A 21296-nucleotide genomic window follows, 5' to 3' on the forward strand; every position below is an offset into this window, starting at 1 on the left:
TACAGGTAGTGAAGGTGCAGGAGTCCAGGTGACTTCTGTTCCAGCCTCTCTGGTGCCCTACAGTCTGTCTTTCTCTGCCCGAGTGTCCTCTCCTCGTCCAATCTCTAAAGTAGAGTCCAACTGTTCCCTGGACCCTCTCCAGGACCTCAACACTGATCAAACCCAGGCCACGGTAGGTAGAGTGCTGCTGTGTCTGCTCTGTACTTATAACTGAGAATTAAATATGAATGTGTGTGTGGTGTGCAGGTCAAGCTGGCTGCAGGACACAAGTTTGACAGAGATGTTGAACTGCTGATTTATTACAAAGATGCTCACCAGCCCACCGCTGTGGTGGAGGCAGGACAGGCCTCTGCTGAGCCGGGTGAGTGAAAATGAGTGAAGTAGTTGGTCTGCAAATACAGATTTTATTATCTATACTCTTTAGGTTTTTGAACAAACAATGAAAAGCAAATTTAGGTAATTTTTAAAATTTGTTTATTTTTCAGGCTCTCTGATGGGTGATTCAGTGGTGATGGTGAGTCTGTACCCTGAGTTCCCCCAGTCTGTGATGTCTTCAATGGCTTCATGTGGAGAGTTTGTGTTCTTAATGGATCGATCTGGAAGTATGGGCTGTCCTATCACAAACAGCAAGCAGCAGGAAACTCGCATCAGCAGTGCCAGGGTATCTGTATTAAGTTATTACAGTCAGAAAATCTGTCATAGTGTTCCTCTCACATAGTGGGCTCACCATATTTTCCATCCCTCACAATCCTGTTCTCTTAAGGATACTCTGCTGCTCCTGTTGAAGAGCTTACCAATGGGCTGCTATTTCAACATTTACAGTTTTGGGTCTGGATATGAACACATCTTCCCGTGAGTCTCCCCTCATATCGGTCACCCCAAGAAAGGGCCTTCTGTCTTTAATATCTGAATGGATGTTTTGGTCATGTGTTTATGTGATGGCAGTAAGAGTGTGGAGTACAGCCAGCAGACCATGGAGGAGGCTCTGAAGAAAGTTGAGCAGATGGAGGCTAATCTTGGAGGAACTGAGATCCTGCAGCCCCTCAAACATATTTACAGCCAGCCCTGCATTCCCAATCAGCCAAGACAGGTAACACACACAGTCTGACACCTTCCTGGTTATGGCTCATGTTGGGGATGATCTGCTCATAATAATGTTGGTGGTTCGATCACTGGCTGCACACCAGTATGTTCTTGAGCCCCAATGCACATGATGCAGAGTGAGTATGTGTGCGAGTAAATGCTTGATAGAAAGTGCTTGGATATAGAAAAAGATCCTGGTACTTACAACCAGCCCTGCATTCCCAGTCAGCTTAGACAGGTAACACAGACACTGGCTTACATTCATTTACTGGAGACTTTAGAAACGTTAGCTAGAGAAAGGTGCTTTGACATAGAACAAAGTGCTTGTATTCACCCATTTTTGTGAATATGTGAAAGAGACATGTTGTATGAAGAGTTAAGTTCTCAAGCAGAGTAGAAAAATCACTTAAAAAAAAAAAAAAAAGCACTCTTCTCCATGCCTGCTTCATGCCCTGGGGGACGGGGCTATGGCTCCCTACACCCTCTAGCAGATCGTTACATGGAGAAACCTTTTGAACACAAGCGCGCCCATTCACACAGGTGTGCACAGGGGTGTTCAACTGTTCACAGACACAAGCTACACCTTTCTTGGCTGCTACCTCAAAGCACATTGTGCACTGTCGGTCCTGCGTGTTGCACAACAACATTCAATATTTAGTATTTACTGTTATTTACACTTAGCTAGACTAAAGCGATGGTGTTGTGTTTATTATGTTGTGCTCTCTCTCTTTTTTTCTTTTTTCTTTTTTTTCTCTCAACAGGTGATCCAGGAGATTTTTTTTTCTTTTTTACATGCCCTTTCTCACTGTCCCTCTTCCCCTCTGTTTTTCTTTTCCTTCCTCTTTCTTTCTCCCTTTCCTATCCCCCAGCCATGTCTGTCCCATCTGTAACAACTGAAAATAAAATAAATAATAACAACAAAGGTTGATCAAATGGACCAATACGGCAAAGCCGTGATGATCCACTTGGATAAATCCGTTGGGCATCTTTGTTGGCCTTCAGACAACAATTCTGATGGCTAAAGAATCAAACGGGACGGGCAAAAAAAAAAAAAAACTCTAATAAGATTCAGTCCAATTACCATATCTGAAACCTAACTCGGCTCTCAGAACAAGTTGTGTGTTTGTGGGTCTGATGTTATGTCCTTTTGTGCCAACTCTCCTCTCTAGTTGTTTGTCTTTACTGATGGAGAGGTGAGGAACACCAAAGAAGTGATAGATCTGGTGAAGAAGAACTCAGGTTCTCACAGGTGAAACCACAAAAACACAACCATATCTACACAATTCCCAGAATGTCCAACATGTCCACTGTGTACTCAGAGAAAACTGTTGTATTGCAGGTGTTTCTCTTTTGGGATTGGGGAAGGGGCCAGCTCTGCTCTCATCAATGGGATGGCCAAAGAAGGAGGAGGTCACACTCAGTTCATCACAGGGACTGACAGGATGCAACCAAAAGTAAGACATTTAACACAATTATGAAGTAGGATAATAACACTATATGAAGGACTTACTAAACATACTTCACCAACTTATAAAAGATATTACATCTTATTTTGCTGGTTTGACTAATGGTAATAAACTTAATCCAATATTTTTGTTTGACACCATCAGCAGATTCCTTAATCTCCCTCAATCTGCTTTCCCTGCCATGTATTCCAGTGACTGCATCAAGTCTGTGTGTCTTCAACTGACTCAAATCTCTTGATCAGTTCTCTTCTTAGAGTTTAAACTAATTTTCTCAACATATCTCCTTGACATTATTTCACCCACTTTTGTCCCATACGTCCCATTATTGCACACGTTTTCCTGCCCAGTGGACATTGTCTGTCCTAAATTCATTAGCAGGTTCTACTTGTCATCTGTCCTTGGCTTTTCTCTATTATAAATCATTCCATTTATCTTACCCAGCGTCTTTCCTCTAGGGAAAACATCCCTCCTTAGATTCCACTGTTTTAGGTCATTATGGGCCAATTTCCAAAGTCTTCAAGAAAGTTGTTGCTTCTCAATCTGGTTATTGACAAAACCACAGCACTGAAACAACTTTATTAAAAAAAAAATGCTAATGGTTAGGGATGGGTACCGGTGTGGCACCGGTTCTGACATAAACGGTAGTAACCAGACCGAAAAGCAGCGCACATTTCGGTGCTTTTTTTCCTGAGCTGTGATACACTTCTAGCCAATCATTTTACGTTTCCGAGAATAGTAGGCGGGTCCAGGTACGTGCGTTCTTTTAGAGCAGAGCTACAGATTAAAATGTCCAAGGCGAAGCGGTCAAAAGTCTGGCTGTACTTCACAGCAAAATATGCAAACTCAGCAGCCTGCAACAAGTGCTTTAAGCTGATACTGTGATACTGTCAAAGGAGGTAACACCTCGAATCCGATGAAACACCTGGCGATGCATAGCGGTTTTTTTAAAAGCCCAGAAATGCGCTGTATTTGATAGCTTGCTGCGAGACCTCAAACCGAGCGCATCTACTGCGGGTGGGTTGGCTGTTATGCAACATCCCCCAAAAACCCGAAGAATAGAGTCCTGGCCTCTAGCCCTGCCAGTGTAGCAGAAATGATGACAGATGATGATGCAGCAGCAGCCGTTCTTCTCTGCATGAGTAGCTTCATGTTGTTCGTGTGTAATTTACGTTGAGTAGGCTAACCACGTTATTACATTAATGCATGTAAGGTGAACTAGCAAACATCATCATAGCTACATGCAGCTGTCTTCTTGTTTGATGGCAGATACTCCCTTCACCCTGGCCAAAAAGGCTAAAATGACCAAAGAAAAAGTGGGAAACAGTTAAACATGAGAGGTTTTTGGACAAAGTTTGTGTTTTTTCCATTGTTTAAGCACTGCTTCCAGCCAAGAGTGATACCATATATGCCACATAGCTGCAGAAAAGGCTAACATTGTTATCTTTTTACAAAAAAAACCAGCTGAACGTGAGAGGTTTTTGGACAAAGTTTGTGTTCTCCATTCTTTAAGCACCGGTTCGAGCACCGTTTAAGCACCGGCACCGTTTCAAAAGTACCGATTTGGCACCGGTATCGGATAAAACCTAAACGATACCCATCCCTACTAATGGTATTGTTATGCACTCGGATAAGAGAAAATATTTCATGTTAGTTGTGCTTGACTTATCTGCAGTCTTTGATACCACTGATCATGCTACTCTTATCACCAGAATACAAAACTAGATGGCATCACTGGTACTGCTGGCAAATGGTTTTCTGCATATTTATTCAACAAATTCATATTAATCAATGTAGTGGTGTGAAAATGTGTTTTCCCCCTTATTTTATATTTGTCTATTTGTCACACTTAAATATGTCAGATCATCAAAAAAAATTGAATATTAGACAAAGATAACACAAGTAAACACAAAATGAAGTTTCTAAATTAACCAGTTTTATATTAAAGGGGGAAAAAGTCCAAACCTACATCGCCCTGTGTGATAAAAATGATTGTGATAACTGGTTGGGCCACCCTTAGCAGCAACTATGTTTCTATGTTTTTAACTAGATTTTTGCATCTTTGCACTCTTTTAATGTTCCTGTACTCATATTAGCTTTTAATTTGTATTTTTTTATATTAAGTTATTTGCATTTTTCTGTGCAATATTGATTATGTATTATGTTAGGAAATGTTGGGATTCCCCCCCCCCCCTTCCCTTGTAGTGGTTTAGTCTAGAATCTATTTTGGCTGTAGCTTAACCAATGAACCAATACCACCTCGTTAATGTCAATTGGTCAGCTGGTTTATTTCTTGAGTTGTAATTGGTCCACTTGGAAATTCTCTTTTTCTGTTTCCTTTTTTTTTTTTTCTTTAAACATTAACTGTTGGACATTTTGCAACAACCCTGATGAAGGCCACAAGACAAAACGCGTTGTTCACTTAATAAAGTTGTTCCCTAGAATCTTAAGCGTCGCTGGAGTCTCGGTGTCATCAGATCTTTGTCTTCTCCATGCACTTTGGAAGTTGGTGAAGTTGTGCCAGAAATATTTGTTGCTATCAATGTTCACCAGTGTCCCGTGTTATTGCCATTTGTGGATAATGGCTTTTACTGTGGTTCGCTGGAGTCCCACAGCTTTACAAATGGCTTTCAACACTGACAGATCTAATTACTTTGTTTCTCATATGTCCCTGAATTTCCTTGGATCACAGCTTGATGTCTGGCTTTTGAAGATCTTTTGGCCTACTCCACTTTGTCATGCAGCTCCTATTTAAGTGATTTCGTCATTAAGAACAGGTGTGGAAGTAATCAGGTTCAGAAACTGAACTCAGCTTTCCAAAGATGTGATACACAGCAGATCATTTCTGGGCCACATAGGTTTTGTTTTTTTTTGTTTTTTTGTTTTTTTCCCCTCTGACTTTGAGGTGATCATGCTTTTGAGGTCGTGGTGCCCAAACCCTGGAATACTCTTCAGCTTATCTGGAATTTTTGTAATTGTTTTAAACGACTGATGAAAGCACATTTTTATTGGTTAACTTTCCCTTAATCTTTTCCTCTCTATTTTGGGCCATAGTTTGTATGTTGGAATAAATGTTTGACTGTAAGGTTGATTATGTGTCTATTTATGTGTATGTTCAGACATGCATACTAATATTTAATATGTGGTTGTTAATCAAAAACTGAAGTGCTATACATATAGAATAAAAGTAATTGAATTGATTTGATATACCTTTAGTCCCACAAGGGGAAATTTCATAAGGCTGCCGACCTATTGCATGCAATGGCGGCGCCATCTTACCCTCCGACCATACATACATTACACAAACCATCACATGGGGAAGACAGGTCAGAGAGGTATAACAATGGAAAATGCACCACATGAGGAAAGATAAGGAGAAAAATAACTCCCCCAGACTGAGCTCCAACAAGGAGATCAGTTTGAGAACAGAAAAAAACACCACTGCACATAGCACATGAAAAAACTCTTAATACACCAAAGAAACACATGACAAGCAACAGGGGTGGGTAAAGGGTGCAGCATCAGAAGGGAATAAGCGTCGAAGGCGTTTGGAAAGGGAGGGGGGGATGAGTTTGTGCATATCAGTGTATATGTATGTGTGTGCGTGTCCATAGTTCAGCTGAGACAGTGTCCTTCGCCCTGCTAGGCTAAGTAAACAGCTTCCAGCCAACCCAGGTGGCCTTGCATGGAATGGGAAGGAACAGACTAAACACAGTTGTTATCAGGGTGTTGTTGTTCAGCTCCAGCCTTGAGACCGCAGCTAGTGCCAAAGGGGCTATCCGCATGAAGTGATGGTGCTTTTTACTTTAGTGCCAACAGCTCATATGAATTTCAAAGCAGTTCTACAGTCCAACACTGGTCTCTCAATCTCTTGTTGGAGAGCCGCGAGCTTCGCCATACTTGCGTTCTGTGATGTTGTCATTTCTTGTGCTCAAGGAGCCGATTTCTGAGAACTCACGGCAGTGTGCCTCCCCGAGATGTCATCCAATTTCCGCCCAGAGATGTTATTCCGAGCTAGCCCTTCCGAGATGTATCCAGTCTGCAGTCAGAGATCTTATTCTGAGTATTCACAGCAGCCGTAGCCTCTCCAAGATCTTATCCGTGCTGACTCAATGAGCCCATTTTGAGAAACTCACGCCTCTCCCAGCAGGCAGCCTTGCGGGGGTTTGAACAGCCGGTTCTGCTTTCTTAATTCTTCGATAAGTCAGGGCCAAGCCAGCTCCGATCAGCCAGAACCCTGTTACCATGGTTCCGAATAGGTAGATATCTTCAGCACTCAGGCTCACCCAAGCCCAGACTTCTCATTGAGAAAGGGGTGTCAATTGCATTTCGGGACCAGTTGATCCAATTCATAATTCCTCTTTTAGGTTTTAGAGAACAGACTGTGAGAGAATGTTCCAGGGAAAAGTAACACAAAAAACACGACACTAGACAAGGACATAAGAGGCTAAGCAGGGAAGCTAAGGGAGAGGAGTAAAGGAGAAAAGTGCGACCGCCTTCGTCAAGAGCAAGAGCAGTCAAGCATGTCAAGTTAAACACTGAAGCAGCAAATTTGGAGAGTTTTTCTTTATTTTTCAGGTGATGCAGTCGCTGCGATTTGCTCTGCAGCCGGCTGTGGTCGACATCTCAGTCACATGGGATTTACCAAAGGAAGTGTCTGTCACTGTCCTCTCTCCACCAATCACAGCACTTTTCCAGGGTCAGAGGTCACTGATTTATGCCCAGCTCAGTGGACAGGTAAGAGCAGCACCTTCTCATGTTGTTGTTTAGGTATTTGATGACAGTAATTAACGTGACTTCTGACCCTGTGATTCTGTGTCAGAGCTCAGAGGCAGCAGAGGGCTGTGTGACGGTGAAGTACAGCCTGGCAGGTCATCCCTCTGAGAACCAGCTGCACTTCAGTCTCAGCCCTGCAGAGGACACTGGGTAAAACAGTTTAACACAAACGGCACACTTCTGTTTTGAAATGCGAGTGTTGAATTTAAAACAATATTTTCAGAAACATAACTCTACTTACTAGAAAACAGTTAATAATACACAGACCTAATGGTGTTTGTCTAGTTTTAAACATGTTTCACTTTTTCTAATCTTATTTTCTTGGATTAGGGGTATCATAATATCTAATAGTATATGATTACTGATCACAAACATTTAGACATGACAGAGGAATCTCAGTCTGCAGTTTCTGGGAAATCAAGAAGCCATTTCTTGACCTCAAGTGAAAAAACTACTGTGCAACAATCTGCCATTTTTACTGTAAAGTACATGAAGAGCACACAGCTTGACCCACACAGGTACCTCTCCAACAGCAACTAATTTGTGCCCTCAGTGCCTCTTTTTGTAAAGCGTGACAGTCATAGTGTTTGTTTAGAGAAGAAAACATAGTCTGTCTGACCTTTAGAGGCAAATCTGTCAGAAGCAAAAAGGAATCTATGCAAGATGCTGTTTCGACTCCTTTAGCCTGATAACTGGGGTTAAGTAGAGAAAGACGCAGCACATCTGTCTGGACTATTGGTCACCATCCTCTGTCAATGTGAGTGATATAAACAGAAAATATAGCACAAAGGTAAGTGGTAACTTTATTCCATAATAGATCTTGAAATTATAGCCACTGGCAATACTGCTTCATTATCTTTTAAAAGCATTTTTGGACTTAAATAGCAAAATAACACCTACATTTTACAGTAAGTTCAACACACTGTTATCTATGTTTATCAGATTCTCTTTAAAAATCTTAAAATTTCATTTTGCTTTCTTAACATTGTCTCCATGAAGCCCAGTGACACAAATCAATAGATCAAACTACAGTCATGTCTTTAAGACATCAAGACCTCGGTGAACTCTAATTTCCTGCTTCTAAATTCAGACTAAACTGATGTTATGAGATAGCCTTTATTTGTCAGTTGCAGGTCTTTAACCCACAACCAAGATGACAGACCTTGCTAACCGTACATACAATACAAACATCACATTGGGGAGACAGGTCAGGCCAGGTAGCGAGGAAAAAAACATTGAAATGTGCAACACAAAAGGATAATACAGGAATGCACAGGTATCAACACACCATAACACAATAAACACAGACAAGCAACATGGGAAAGTGTTCCAGTGTGTACATCTGATCTGGGACCGCTGCAATCTTCGACTGTGCCTCCAGCTGTCCACATCATGGGGGAGGTAAGCGTTGGAGGTGGCGTTGGATAGGGAGGGTGATAGTGAGTGCTTATCAGTATCAGTATATGTATGCATGTCCAGAGTTCAGCTGAGACAGTGTCCTTCGCCCCGCCAGGCTAAGTAAACAGTCTTCCAGCCAACCCAGGTGGCCTTGTAGGGAATGGGAAGGAACAGACTCAACACAGTCGTTATCAGGGAGTTTTTGTTTGGCTCCAGCCTTGAGCCCACCGCTGGCGCCGAAGGGGTAGCCGCATTATGATGGTGATTTTTCTTTTGCAAACAACTCATGAGAATTTCAAGCTGTTTTTAACACTCTGACACTGGTCTCTCAATCTCCCGTTAGTAGCTGCGAGTTTCTCCATGATGTTATTAGCCGTCGATTCCGTGGTCTTGTCTCTCTTGTGCTCACATAGCAGGTTCTGTAATCTGATGTAATCCAGCTTCCGCCCAGAGATGTTGTTCTGAGTTGATTCTTTCCTGATGTAATCCAACATACATACGCTCAGAGGTGTTATTCTGAGCATTCACTGCAGTCGTAAGCGCCTCCAAGCTCTTAACCATGCTACCTTCAGTGAGCCCTTTCTGAGAAGTCGCACCTGTCGTTCCAATCCCAGCGGGCAGCCTTGTGGGGGTTTGAACAGCCGGTTCTGCTCTCTTAATTCTCCGATAAGCCAGGGCCAAGTCAGCTCCGATCAGCAAGAACCCTGTTATCATGGTTCCGAATAGGTAGATATCTTCAGCGTCCTCGATCGACAGTCCCGCCAGGCACACAATCCTCTGCCACCTTTCCATTGTGTATCCGGCAGGGGAAGTCCCTCCAGGGCACTTGGGTTCTCCCGAGCCCAGACTTCTCATTAAAGGGTGTCAATAGCATTCAGAGACCAGTTGATCAAATCCATAATTCTCTTTTAGGTTTTAGACACAGACTGTGAGAAAGTGTTCCAGGGAAAGTAATACAAAAAAGACACGAGACTAGACAAGGACATAAGAACTAGCAGGGAAGATAAGGGAGAGGAGAAAAAGTGCGTCCGCCTCCTCCGAGAGCCAAAGAAAGAAATAGCTTTGTCTTTGACCCTAAAAATCTTCACAACATTGTGTCTGACCAGATATTTAATAGCTTTACTTTGAACTACAGCAAGGCTGTGAAGAATCCTGGAGCCAGTTTTGATCTGATATATCTTTTAATTGACATGTTAACCAAATATTTAGCACTATTTTCATTTATTTGTGCAAGATGTCTAAAACGAGAAACATCCTGTCTCAAAGTGATGCTGAGAAATTTGTTAATGAAAAAATTAGAGCATTTATTGCTTTAGGTTGGACTATTGTAATTCATTATTATTCATCACTGCAAAAGCTCCACAAAAAAAACTTCAGTTAATCGAAAACACTGCAGCGAGAGTACTAAAAGTACCAACTCTCACTCTCTCTCACACTTTCTCAAGTGCACACACACACTCACTGACTCTGTCTGCCTCCTTCTCACCCCCAAACAGTCTCAACAGACGATTGTCTCTCCATGACCCTGGTTCTGCCAAAGGTTTATTCTTGTTTAAAGAGAACTTTTCCTTCCTCCTATTGCCAAGTGCTTGCTCATGGGGAGCATCTGGTCATTATTTTTTTCTCTAATATTTTTAAGCTTATATCCAAATTGAATTAAATTAACTGCCTAATTGCAAATTATAATAATTTATACTGCCTATCAAAGTGACCCTGGGGTTTTTTGCTAAGCTGCAGCCTTTCTTTACTGTAACTCCTGTTTAAAACTATTTTAATTATGTCTATATCCAAAACAAATACCACAACACTGAAGTCTAGGAAATGGGTCCAGTTTTTGTTTCAACTGAAGCACAGCTCAGGGATCTCTTAAACTGATTTATTCTTTTTGTACTTCTCAAAGTACGAAAAAACAAAACAAAAAACGTTTCCAAAGTAACTTCAAATTTCGCACAGCCAGTAAAACCAACCAGCTCAGTGTATACATGGGTAACTCCGTAAAATCAACACGGGACTTCTGCCTATCCGTCTACGATTTTCATAAAAATGTTATGGTGTGGGCACATATGAGTGCTGTGAAAATTTCACTTCAAAATTGAAATATTACTCAAGATATGTTTCTTTGAAAAATGCTCTGTCAACCCTCTTTTTTTTTTTCTTTTTTTTTTTTTTTCTTTTTCTCAAACAGCCACTTCTGCGCTTGTGAAGTGGCTGTTTGGTCTCTCCAATGTAGAGGTCTGGGCATTCCTCGCTGCACTGTACAGCATACACCACATTGTTAAGTCTGTGTTTTGGAGTTTTGTCTCATAGAGATTTGTCTATGTTGCGCATGGCACAACACAGAAGAGCCACCTCCACAGGACAAGACTCAGCAGTCCATCTGCATCTTAAGGATAAAGGACACTCTTTCAAGGATGCCAATGTTCACATTTTGGACAGAGAGGACAGATGGTTTGAAAGAGGAGTGAAAGAAGCCATCTATGTCCACTGTGAGCGACCATCTTTGAACAGAGGCGGTGGTCTACGACACCAACTCTCTGCCATCTATAATCCAGTTTTGAGTTCCCTCCCCAGACGCCTTAACGCCCACTCACATCCTGGGCCATCTGACCTCAGGAATTTGCATAATAGGGTGGGGCCAGGTTTCACAATGAGCTCACCCGAAACTCTGGCTGATTGGGACCCACACCCAGTTTCACACCTTGGCTCAGGCGATTAGAGGATCATCAGGGGGTCCTCTTGTCCCTCTGTGGGGGGTTACTCCCACTAGGTTTAAATCTGGGACTCCCCACCATTTGACCTTAGAACTGAAGAAGCTTCTCGGATGAGAGGTGAAACGGCTTCAAGCAACTTAAAGAAGTCCAGACGCTTTTCTTTGCAAGCTCCTTTGAATACACAGATATGGGTATACAGATTTGGTAAATTTTGTTCATTCTTCCAAAAGGACATTTGTTAGGTCACACATCGATCACGTTGAGTTCAGGACTCTGTGCAGGTCAATTCTCACCAGTCTCGCTCATCATGTCTTTATGGACCTCACTTTGTGCACTGTTGCACAGTCATTCTAGAACAGCGAGGGGTTATCCCCAAATTGTTCCTGCAAAGTTGGGAGCATGAAACTGCAATTTTAGGAGAAATTATACTTTTGTTAGCTTTGGCTGGTTTTGTCACATCACAGTACTGTTTGTTTGAAAGGTAAACGTGAGTACAAAGTTGTTCTGAAGTGAAGACTGAGAGATTTGTTTGACTATCCTGACTGGGCGTGGTTTAAATTTTCTTTTGTGGTGATATACTATTTTATCCAGTACCAAGCTGTCTATTAGCAAATGCACTTGCACATTATTTTTGGCAGGAGAGGTCCTTTTATAAAGGAGATAAAATTACAAAAAGAGATGTATTGATTACCAAAAACATAGATAAGTCTAAGTAAAATCAGCTACTGGTAGAGGATGAGATAAAGAAGGAACATTCAAGGAACTATGTCAATTGTGGTGATGCCGAACAAGATAAAAATGTTGTGTAGTTTTCTGATTAATCTTATTCTGAATTAGTTTAACACTCAGTTTAACACTTTTTGTTCTAGGTTACATGTATTTGATTTAAATAAAGAACGTTCTCATTTTGGGAAAGCAGTGGATCAAAATTGTTAGCCTGCTTGTGTGTAAATCTTTTTGTTGTTTTAAAGTGATGAAAAGGAAATGGATGGAAAGGAAATTATTGTGGTTTTGTGCCTTCTTGTCTGCAGGCTAACAGTCCACAGGTTGGGTGCTCGGACTCTGATTCGCTCCCTGGAGATGGATGAGAGAGAGAACAGAGGACAGCAAGATGGAGGAGTGAAGGAGAAGGTGGTGCAACTCAGTGTCCAATCAGGAGTGAGCAGTTCTTTCACTGCCTTCATTGCTGTCAACAAAGACAACAGCGAAATGATTCAAGGACCTCTTGTGCGCAGAAATATTCCAACACCCCGTGAGTTTATTTCAAAAGAAAAAATAAAACTCTGTCAGGCACAGACTGAAGATGAAGATAGACTTGAATTAAGGGGTATTTATTGTAAGGGGTACAATGATATATTGAAAAGCAGACTATAAGAGTCACAGACAGTACAAATATAAAGAAAAGTTGGTTATGGCAAAAAGTAAGATTCAGTAGCAAAAAAATGATGCAAGGAATCAAGATACCAAGATGGATGTTAACACCACGGACCCACACAGCGTTCGAACACAGTTAAATTGTCACACACACACACACACACACACACACACACACACACACACACACACACACACACACACACACACACACACACACAATATTTCCTCTTCTGCAACTTGACCACCAATCCTCCTGTTCGGCACCTTATGTTTCCCAAAAGCTTGCAGCTGGCCCTCTCTCTGCTGGTCCCCAGCATAACTAAAAACGTGAGAGTGTTCGTGAGCCTAATTCCCTCCACCTGGACCTCAGCCTCCCTGGGACTGGCCCTGGAGTCTGCTGCACCACCCTTCCACTGCAGCGGAGCCATAGACCACACCCCTGCCACACAATCCCAATGTCTGACTGAGGCCCAGGCCGCATCTGGCTCCCCCTGTGTAAACGGGAGAGGAAATTGTCCATGACCATCTGTGGCCTATGGACCACCTTGAACCTAAAGGGCTGTAAAGTCAGGTACCACCAAGTGACCCAGGTGCACTGTAGCGGGACGTGGTCTGAGCAGAGTGCGAACGAGTGTCCCAGGAGGTAATAACGAAGGGAATTGACCGCTCACCGGATCACCAGACAATCATTCTCCACCATGCTGTATTTTGCTTCTGGCTGATGTAAAAGAACAAGGCGGTTAACCCCTCTTACCTGCTGGGACAAAGCGTCCCCCAGCCTTCTGTTCAAGGCATCCGTGTGCAGGATGAAAGGGAGGGAAAAGTTTGTGGAGGAGTAGCTCCCCATAGAGAGCCTTTTTCACCTGCACAAACACTGCTTGGCATTGCTCCACCCACTGGATCAGATCTGCGGCACCCTTTCAGGTGAGATCTGTCAAAGGACTGAAACTAGGCATGAACTGGTTATGGTACCCCACCAGGCCCAGGAACTGCCTCACCTCCTTTTAGGTCTTGGGGCGCGGGGAGGATACAGTGGCAGTTGTCTTCTCCATCTGTACGCACCTGCCCACACCCCAAGTGCTAACCCAGATGCTGTACTTCCCTCCATCTAAATGCACATTTCTTAGGGTTTGCCCTGAGCCCTGCCTGCTGCAGAGTCTTCAGGACCGCAACCACCTGCTGCACATGTGCACCCAGGTGTTACTGTGGATGATAACATCATCTAGGTGAGGCCGCCCCACCCAGTCCATGGGGCTTTGGGCAAGCCGAACAAAAGTGTGAAGAATTGGTACAAACCATACACAGTGGAGAAGGCTTTTTTTTGCAGACAAGGGAATGTGCCAGTAGCCCTTGGTTAAATCTAGCATTGTGCAAAATTTTGGCAGTGCCTAACTCGTCCAGAAGCTCGTCTATCCTGGGCCATGGGGTAGGCCTCAAACCGTGACATTTCGTACATTATGTGCCGTGCGACTTTTCTATTAACCCTATTTTCAGCATCTCGGTGGCTTTTAAGCACCAACAACTGGGTGTGTTCCTCCTCTGTGCGAGTGTCACGGCTTACTCGTTCAATGATACAAAGTACGGGTAGGGCCACATGGCTTTAGGGCACACCAAGTGACCATCAATTACTATCTTGGTCAAAGGCTGAGCGTAGGGTGTCGTCACGAGACTGCTCCAGTGGAAAATCTTCTGTGGGGCGAATGATCCACTCAGGCGGGGCCTCATGAAAAGGACCCACCACTTCTTCTCCCCAGGAGTCAGCGTTGGACAACCCCGCGTCACCACGTAGCACCACGCAGACACTACAACCTACAACTGGTCGTGATCACATCCCAACATACTGGCCCAAAAGTTTATTAAATCTCAGCCAATTCATCCCCAAAGTCAGGGATGCGACAGGTGCCAACTAACTGCAGCCTTTATTCTATGTGTGTTTCCCTTAACTTAAATACGCAGCGGCACTATGGGATATTTGTGGATGTCCCCATGCACACATCTAACCTCCACCCGCTCCGCCTCCAACAATGTGCAACGGGAAACAAGGGTTTGGTGGAGCAGAGTCTGCGTGCAGCCCACGTCCACCAAAGCCTGGCGTATACCACGGAAGGCTCAGAGCCACTGTCTGGCCCTGTCATCACAGTAGTGACTGCCACCGCTGTGGCCCAGAAGATTTCCAAGAACATCTGGGGAGTCATCATCACAGATCCACACAACGTTCGATCACACATGATGCCTCCTAATCAGCAACTTGACCCCCGAGCTTCCTGTTCAGCACTTTGTTTCCCAGCGCATCTTGCAGCAGTTTTTAAAATTTTGTTTACAGGGAGTGCAGAATTATTAGGCAAGTTGTATTTTTGAGGAATAATTTTATTATTGAACAACAACCATGTTCTCAATGAACCCAAAAAACTCATTAATATCAAAGCTGAATGTTTTTGGAAGTCGTTTTTAGTTTGTTTTTAGTTTTAGCTATTTTAGGGGGATATCTGTGTGTGCAGGTGACTATTACTGTGCATAATTATTAGACAACTTAACAAAAAACAAATATATACCCATTTCAATTATTTATTTTTACCAGTGAAACCAATATAACATCTCCACATTCACAAATATACATTTCTGACATTCAAAAACAAAACAAAAACAAATCAGCGACCAATATAGCCACCTTTCTTTGCAAGGACACTCAAAAGCCTGCCATCCATGGATTCTGTCAGTGTTTTGATCTGTTCACCATCAACATTGCGTGCAGCAGCAACCACAGCCTCCCAGACACTGTTCAGAGAGGTGTACTGTTTTCCCTCCTTGTAAATCTCACATTTGATGATGGACCACAGGTTCTCAATGGGGTTCAGATCAGGTGAACAAAGAGGCCATGTCATTAGTTTTTCTTCTTTTATACCCTTTCTTGCCAGCCACGCTGTGGAGTACTTGGACGCGTGTGATGGAGCATTGTCCTGCATGAAAATCATGTTTTTCTTGAAGGATGCAGACTTCTTCCTGTACCACTGCTTGAAGAAGGTGTCTTCCAGAAACTGGCAGTAGGACTGGGAGTTGAGCTTGACTCCATCCTCAACCCGAAAAGGCCGCACAAGCTCATCTTTGATGATACCAGCCCAAACCAGTACTCCACCTCCACCTTGCTGGCGTCTGAGTCGGACTGGAGCTCTCTGCCCTTTACCAATCCAGCCACGGGCCCATCCATCTGGCCCATCAAGACTCACTCTCATTTCATCAGTCCATAAAACCTTAGAAAAACCAGTCTTGAGATATTTCTTGGCCCAGTCTTGACGTTTCAGCTTGTGTGTCTTGTTCAGTGGTGGTCGTCTTTCAGCCTTTCTTACCTTGACCATGTCTCTGAGTATTGCACACCTTGTGCTTTTGGGCACTCCAGTGATGTTGCAGCTTTGAAATATGGCCAAACTGGTGGCAAGTGGCATCTTGGCAGCTGCACGCTTGACTTTTCTCAGTTCATGGGCAGTTATTTTGCGCCTTGGTTTTTCCACACGCTTCTTGCGACCCTGTTGACTATTTTGAATGAAACGCTTGCTTGTTCGATGATCACGCTTCAGAAGCTTTGCAATTTTGAGACTGCTGCATCCCTCTGCAAGATGTCTCACTATTTTTGACTTTTCTGAGCCTGTCAAGTCCTTCTTTTGACCCATTTTGCCAAAGGAAAGGAAGTTGCCTAATAATTATGCACACCTGATATAGGGTGTTGATGTCATTAGACCACACCCCTTCTCATTACAGAGATGCACATCACCTAATATGCTTAATTGGTAGTAGGCTTTGGAGCCTATACAGCTTGGAGTAAGACAACATGCATGAAGAGGATGATGTGGGCAAAATACTCATTTGCCTAATAATTCTGCACTCCCTGTAGTATGTAAATCAATGCCAATGTGTGCTCAAGCAGCCATGGGTAATTAAAAGCATTCAATCTGGCTCTTAAAGGATAATAAACAAGTGCTATAAATGCTGCAGCGACCAATAAGACTAAGCTTTACTTGCAGACACATTTGGGAAGTGAGAGTAATAAGTTCTGAAATGCCACAGTATTGTATTGCATCGCATCACATCACAAATACTGTTTGTAGTGTTTGTGTTATATTTCTGCTTCCCTAAAATAACAAAGTTCTTTTTAACAAATTCTTATGAAATATTTGACTTTTTTTTTTTTTTTAACATCCTAGGTGTCTTCGCCATGGCATGTAGTAAGTAGAAGTTGAATATCAGAGTAACACACATCTGCACATCTATACATTTCTAACAATAAATAGAAACAAGCCAAAATATTTCTGTTTTAACTTATTCGAAATGTTTTGTTATATTTGGAATATTAGTGAAGATCTTTAATACTTACAATACTACCTGTGAGGCACTGCAGTAATATCAGAATTTAATTATTTTACTAGTTTATTTATTATTGTTGGCTAATCCTCTAGGTTTTTTGTTTTTGTTTTTTAAATTATTATAACCTGGTGAAGTGAGGCTGAGTGATTTTTGTGGCACACAGTGCTTGATGCAGAATGACCACAAAATGAGAAAAAAATTAACTGGAAAAAAAAATCTAAACACTAGAGAACAAATTGGAATTAACAAGTTGTATAAACCAAGGTGTTGAGCAAGAGGTAAATACAGCAGGGATCAATCAGACAACATGATGCAGGTGAGGAAACTTTACTGGTAGACATGTCAGGAACGTTACGACATGAAAACAGAATAACCAGACTGAACAGATAGACATTGTATATATTTTGAACACTGTTTGTATTATTTGTGTTGCATTGGTATATCAGCCTGTGAATGTTAAAAAGTATGAAATTAAATGTCTGGACCTATTTGTTTGTTTACATAATAGGGAAGATGGCCAGGCCAATGTGTAAGTAAAAAGTGAATGACAATACACCACATATTTGTGCGTTTTTTTTTCTTTTTTTTTAAAAAGAGGACTAACTTGTTAACCTTTTTGAAATGTTAGATGTGCAATACTGTATGCAAACAGCTGCAATATTTGCTTGGATAACCTTTGTAATGGGCTGTGTCCCAAAGTGAAGGCTTTTATCTGATAACCTCAGTCTGTTTAAGATCGATTTATACATTTTTAAAGCGGTGTTGTTCAGACTGTTGTAATCATTCACCCTGAATTTTTTATTTTTTATTTTTTTTTGTAAATATAGTGTGCATGGATGCTGCTCCATTTCCTGCTCCATCCGCTTTTAGTAAGTAAAAGCTGAGTGACAACACACATCTACACATACACATTTCTGAGAATAAAAACAAAGAAACCAACATATTTGTTTTTGCACTTATTTGAAATGTTAAATGTCAAACATTAACTACACAGTTGCTGCAGTATTTGTTTTGACAGTTGTTGTAATTGGCTGATTCCTTAGTCAGCAATTAAAGATGTGCAAGCTTTTACAGTGGCTTGCAAAAGTATTCGGCCCCCTTGAACTTTTCCACATTTTGTCACATTACAGCCACAAACATGAATCAATTTTATTGGAATTCCACGTGAAAGACCAATACAAAGTGGTGTACATGTGAGAAGTGGAATGGAAATCATACATGATTCCAAACATTTTTTTTTTTTTTACAAATAAATAACTGAAAAGTGGGGTGTGCGTAATTATTCAGCCCCCCCGAGTCAATTGAGGGGGCTGCAATTACCCTAAAAGACTGGCAGCTGTATGTCTCTACCAGCTTTGCACATCTAGAGACTGAAATCCTTGCCCATTCTTCTTTGCAAAACAGCTCCAGCTCAGTCAGATTTGATGGACAGCGTTTGTGAACAGCAGTTTTCAGATCTTGCCACAGATTCTTGATTGGATTTAGATCTGGACTTTGACTGGGCCATTCTAACACATGGATGTGTTTTGTTTTAAACCATTCCATTGTTGCTCTGGCTTTATGTTTAGGGTTGTTGTCCTGCTGGAAGGTGAACCTCCGCCCCAGTCTCAAGTCTTTTGCAGACTCCAAGAGGTTTTCTTCCAATACTGCCCTGTATTTGGCTCCATCCATCTTCCCATCAACTCTGACCAGCTTCCCTGTCCCTGCTGAAGAGAAGCCCCCCCAGAGCATGATGCTGCCACCACCATATTTGACAGTGGGGATGGTGTGTTCAGAGTGATGTGCAGTGTTAGTTTTCCGCCACACATAGCGTTTTGCATTTTGGCCAAAAAGTTCCATTTTGGTCTCATCTGACCAGAGCACCTTCTTCCACATGTTTGCTGTGTCCCCCACATGGCTTGTGGCAAACTGCAAACGGGACTTCTTGTGGTTTTCTGTTAACAATGGCTTTCTTCTTGCCACTCTTCCATAAAGGCCAACTTTGTGCAGTGCACAACTAATAGTTGTCCTATGGACAGATTCCCCCACCTGAGCTGTAGATCTCTGCAGCTCGTCCAGAGTCACCATGGGCCTCTTGGCTGCATTTCTGATCAGTGCTCTCCTTGTTCGGCCTGTGAGTTTAGGTGGAAGGCCTTGTCTTGGTAGGTTGGTAGTTGTGCCATACTCCTTCCATTTCTGAATGATCGCTTGAACAGTGCTCCCTGGGATGTTCAAGGCTTGAGAAATCTTTTTGTAGCCTAAGCCTGCTTTAAATTTCTCAATAACTTTATCCCTGACCTGTCTGATGTCTAAATCCAATCGAGACTCTATGGCAAGATCTGAAAACTGCTGTTCACAAACGCTGTCCATCTAATTTGACTGAGCTGGAGCTGTTTTGCAAAGAAGAATGGGCAAGGATTTCAGTCCCTCGATGTGCAAAGCTGGTAGAGACATAGCCTAAAAGACTGGCAGCTGTAATTGCAGCAAAAGGTGGTTCTGCAAAGTATTGACTCAGGAGGCTGAATAATTACGCACACCCCACTTTTCAGTTATTTTTTTTGTAAAAAATGTTTGGAATCATGTATGATTTCCGTTCCACTTCTCACGTGTACACCACTTTGTGTTGGTCTTTCACGTGGAATTCCAATAAAATTGATTCATGTTTGTGGCTGTAATGTGATAAAATTTTCGTCCCCCTTGACAAAAGTTCAAGGGGGGCGAATATTTTTGCAAGCCACTGTACTTATAGTACAATTTATGGCAAGCTGCAAGTCACAATAATGACCTCAGAAGCTTAACTAAACTTAACTTGCTGATCTAAACAGCAAATGAAATGTCTAACTTTCACAACATTTTCATACAAGCATCATAATCTAGCTGCGATTCCTTCCATGTGAAATGTATTTTTCTGAATTAGTAAATAATTAGAAATCTAACTTATTAAAATGTGGCCCTATTAAAACTGTGACAGATACCATCCCTTTGTGAGATTCAGAGAAGGCCGTATGTGTATGTTTGGCTCCTTCAACAAAGCAGTGATTTCTTCTTCACTGCACAAAAGAGTAAAAACAATGAAAGAGATCATTTAATAAGTCAATGTGTCCAAAATTTGAATGTTTAAATGTAGGTGATGTTTATCAGCATTTAGATTTAAATACAGTTTAAATATTGTAGTAATGTTTTAACTTGCTGTGAGACTCTCCAAAGACGAAAACTTAGTATGATGTGGAGACATCACATGTTAACATGAAATATTAACCTGATTTTCTCATGGTAATTTGCTTTCCTTAAAGATAAAGACCGATGAATGTGAATAAAAGGACAGAATATCTGAGTCATGTTCAGATTATCTAAAAGCAAAAAGGGAGATTGACTTTAAAATATTTGTTCCAAGAAATCAAGATTCTAATTAGAAATGATATAGAATAGAATGATATACACTTAAATACTTTTATACTATTTGTTTTGTATTTGTATATCAACAGGTCAGTAATTTAGTGTTCCTTAGTACGTTTCATAAGAATTTGCTGACGTTTTTTTTGTGCGTGTGTTAAATTCTTTCTTTCTTTCTTTTTTACATTATAGTGCCCAACTCCATGGCAAAGTGTGAGAGAACTGCCAAGGGTAAATAGAACCTAAATGACACATTTAAACATCTATGTAAATGTGTAGATGTGTGTAGATGTACATGTGGAAAAAAACCCATCATGTTTTGTTTTGGTTTTTTTTGTTTTGTTTTTTTAACTTATTTCACATGTGAAATATGCAGTACTTTATGTATAAGACCATTATTACTGCTGGTTATAATGGGCTGTATCTTTAAACAGAAAGTGAAGGTTGAGTCATGTATTTTATTTTATTTTTTTAATTTGTGTGTGTGTGTGTGTGTGTGTGTGTGTGTGTGTGTGTGTGTGTGTGTGTGTGTGTGTGTGTGTGTGTGTGTAAGTAATAATTTTCAAGTCACTAATCACCTCAGAAGCAAGAAATATTGCCTGATATTTCTTAAGTAAATCAAATGTAATGTCTTCATCTCATGCCATCCTCTTTTGTTTTATGATTTTAACCTTGTGATGTAGAGTCTATCTTTCGAGGAGTTGTACATGACATGGGTAAGTAAAACACATTTCTATTCATACGGTAGTAATCACATAGT

The 21296-nt window shown here is 41.7% G+C and overlaps 1 protein-coding gene across 2 annotated transcripts in view; it reads left to right on the forward strand.

Annotated features, from left to right (window-relative positions):
* The window catches only part of LOC101481218 (von Willebrand factor A domain-containing protein 5A), a 33258-nt gene that overhangs the window by 9829 nt on the left and 2133 nt on the right, over nt 1-21296 (forward strand). The window contains exons 5-19 of one of the 2 annotated variants that reach the window (XM_076892384.1): nt 6-172; nt 247-361; nt 486-661; nt 764-852; nt 946-1090; nt 2253-2332; nt 2423-2537; nt 7125-7283; nt 7369-7472; nt 12463-12683; nt 17005-17025; nt 17673-17693; nt 17992-18033; nt 20729-20767; nt 21220-21252. In XM_076892384.1, coding sequence (XP_076748499.1) covers nt 6-172; nt 247-361; nt 486-661; nt 764-852; nt 946-1090; nt 2253-2332; nt 2423-2537; nt 7125-7283; nt 7369-7472; nt 12463-12683; nt 17005-17025; nt 17673-17693; nt 17992-18033; nt 20729-20767; nt 21220-21252 — 1527 coding nt within the window. The remainder of the gene's footprint in view (nt 1-5; nt 173-246; nt 362-485; nt 662-763; nt 853-945; nt 1091-2252; nt 2333-2422; nt 2538-7124; nt 7284-7368; nt 7473-12462; nt 12684-17004; nt 17026-17672; nt 17694-17991; nt 18034-20728; nt 20768-21219; nt 21253-21296) is intronic. The other variant, XM_076892385.1, reaches the window with a different exon arrangement.

The sequence above is a fragment of the Maylandia zebra genome, linkage group LG14 (assembly GCF_041146795.1).
Source record: "Maylandia zebra isolate NMK-2024a linkage group LG14, Mzebra_GT3a, whole genome shotgun sequence".
In the NCBI taxonomy this organism is placed as follows: domain Eukaryota; kingdom Metazoa; phylum Chordata; class Actinopteri; order Cichliformes; family Cichlidae; genus Maylandia; species Maylandia zebra.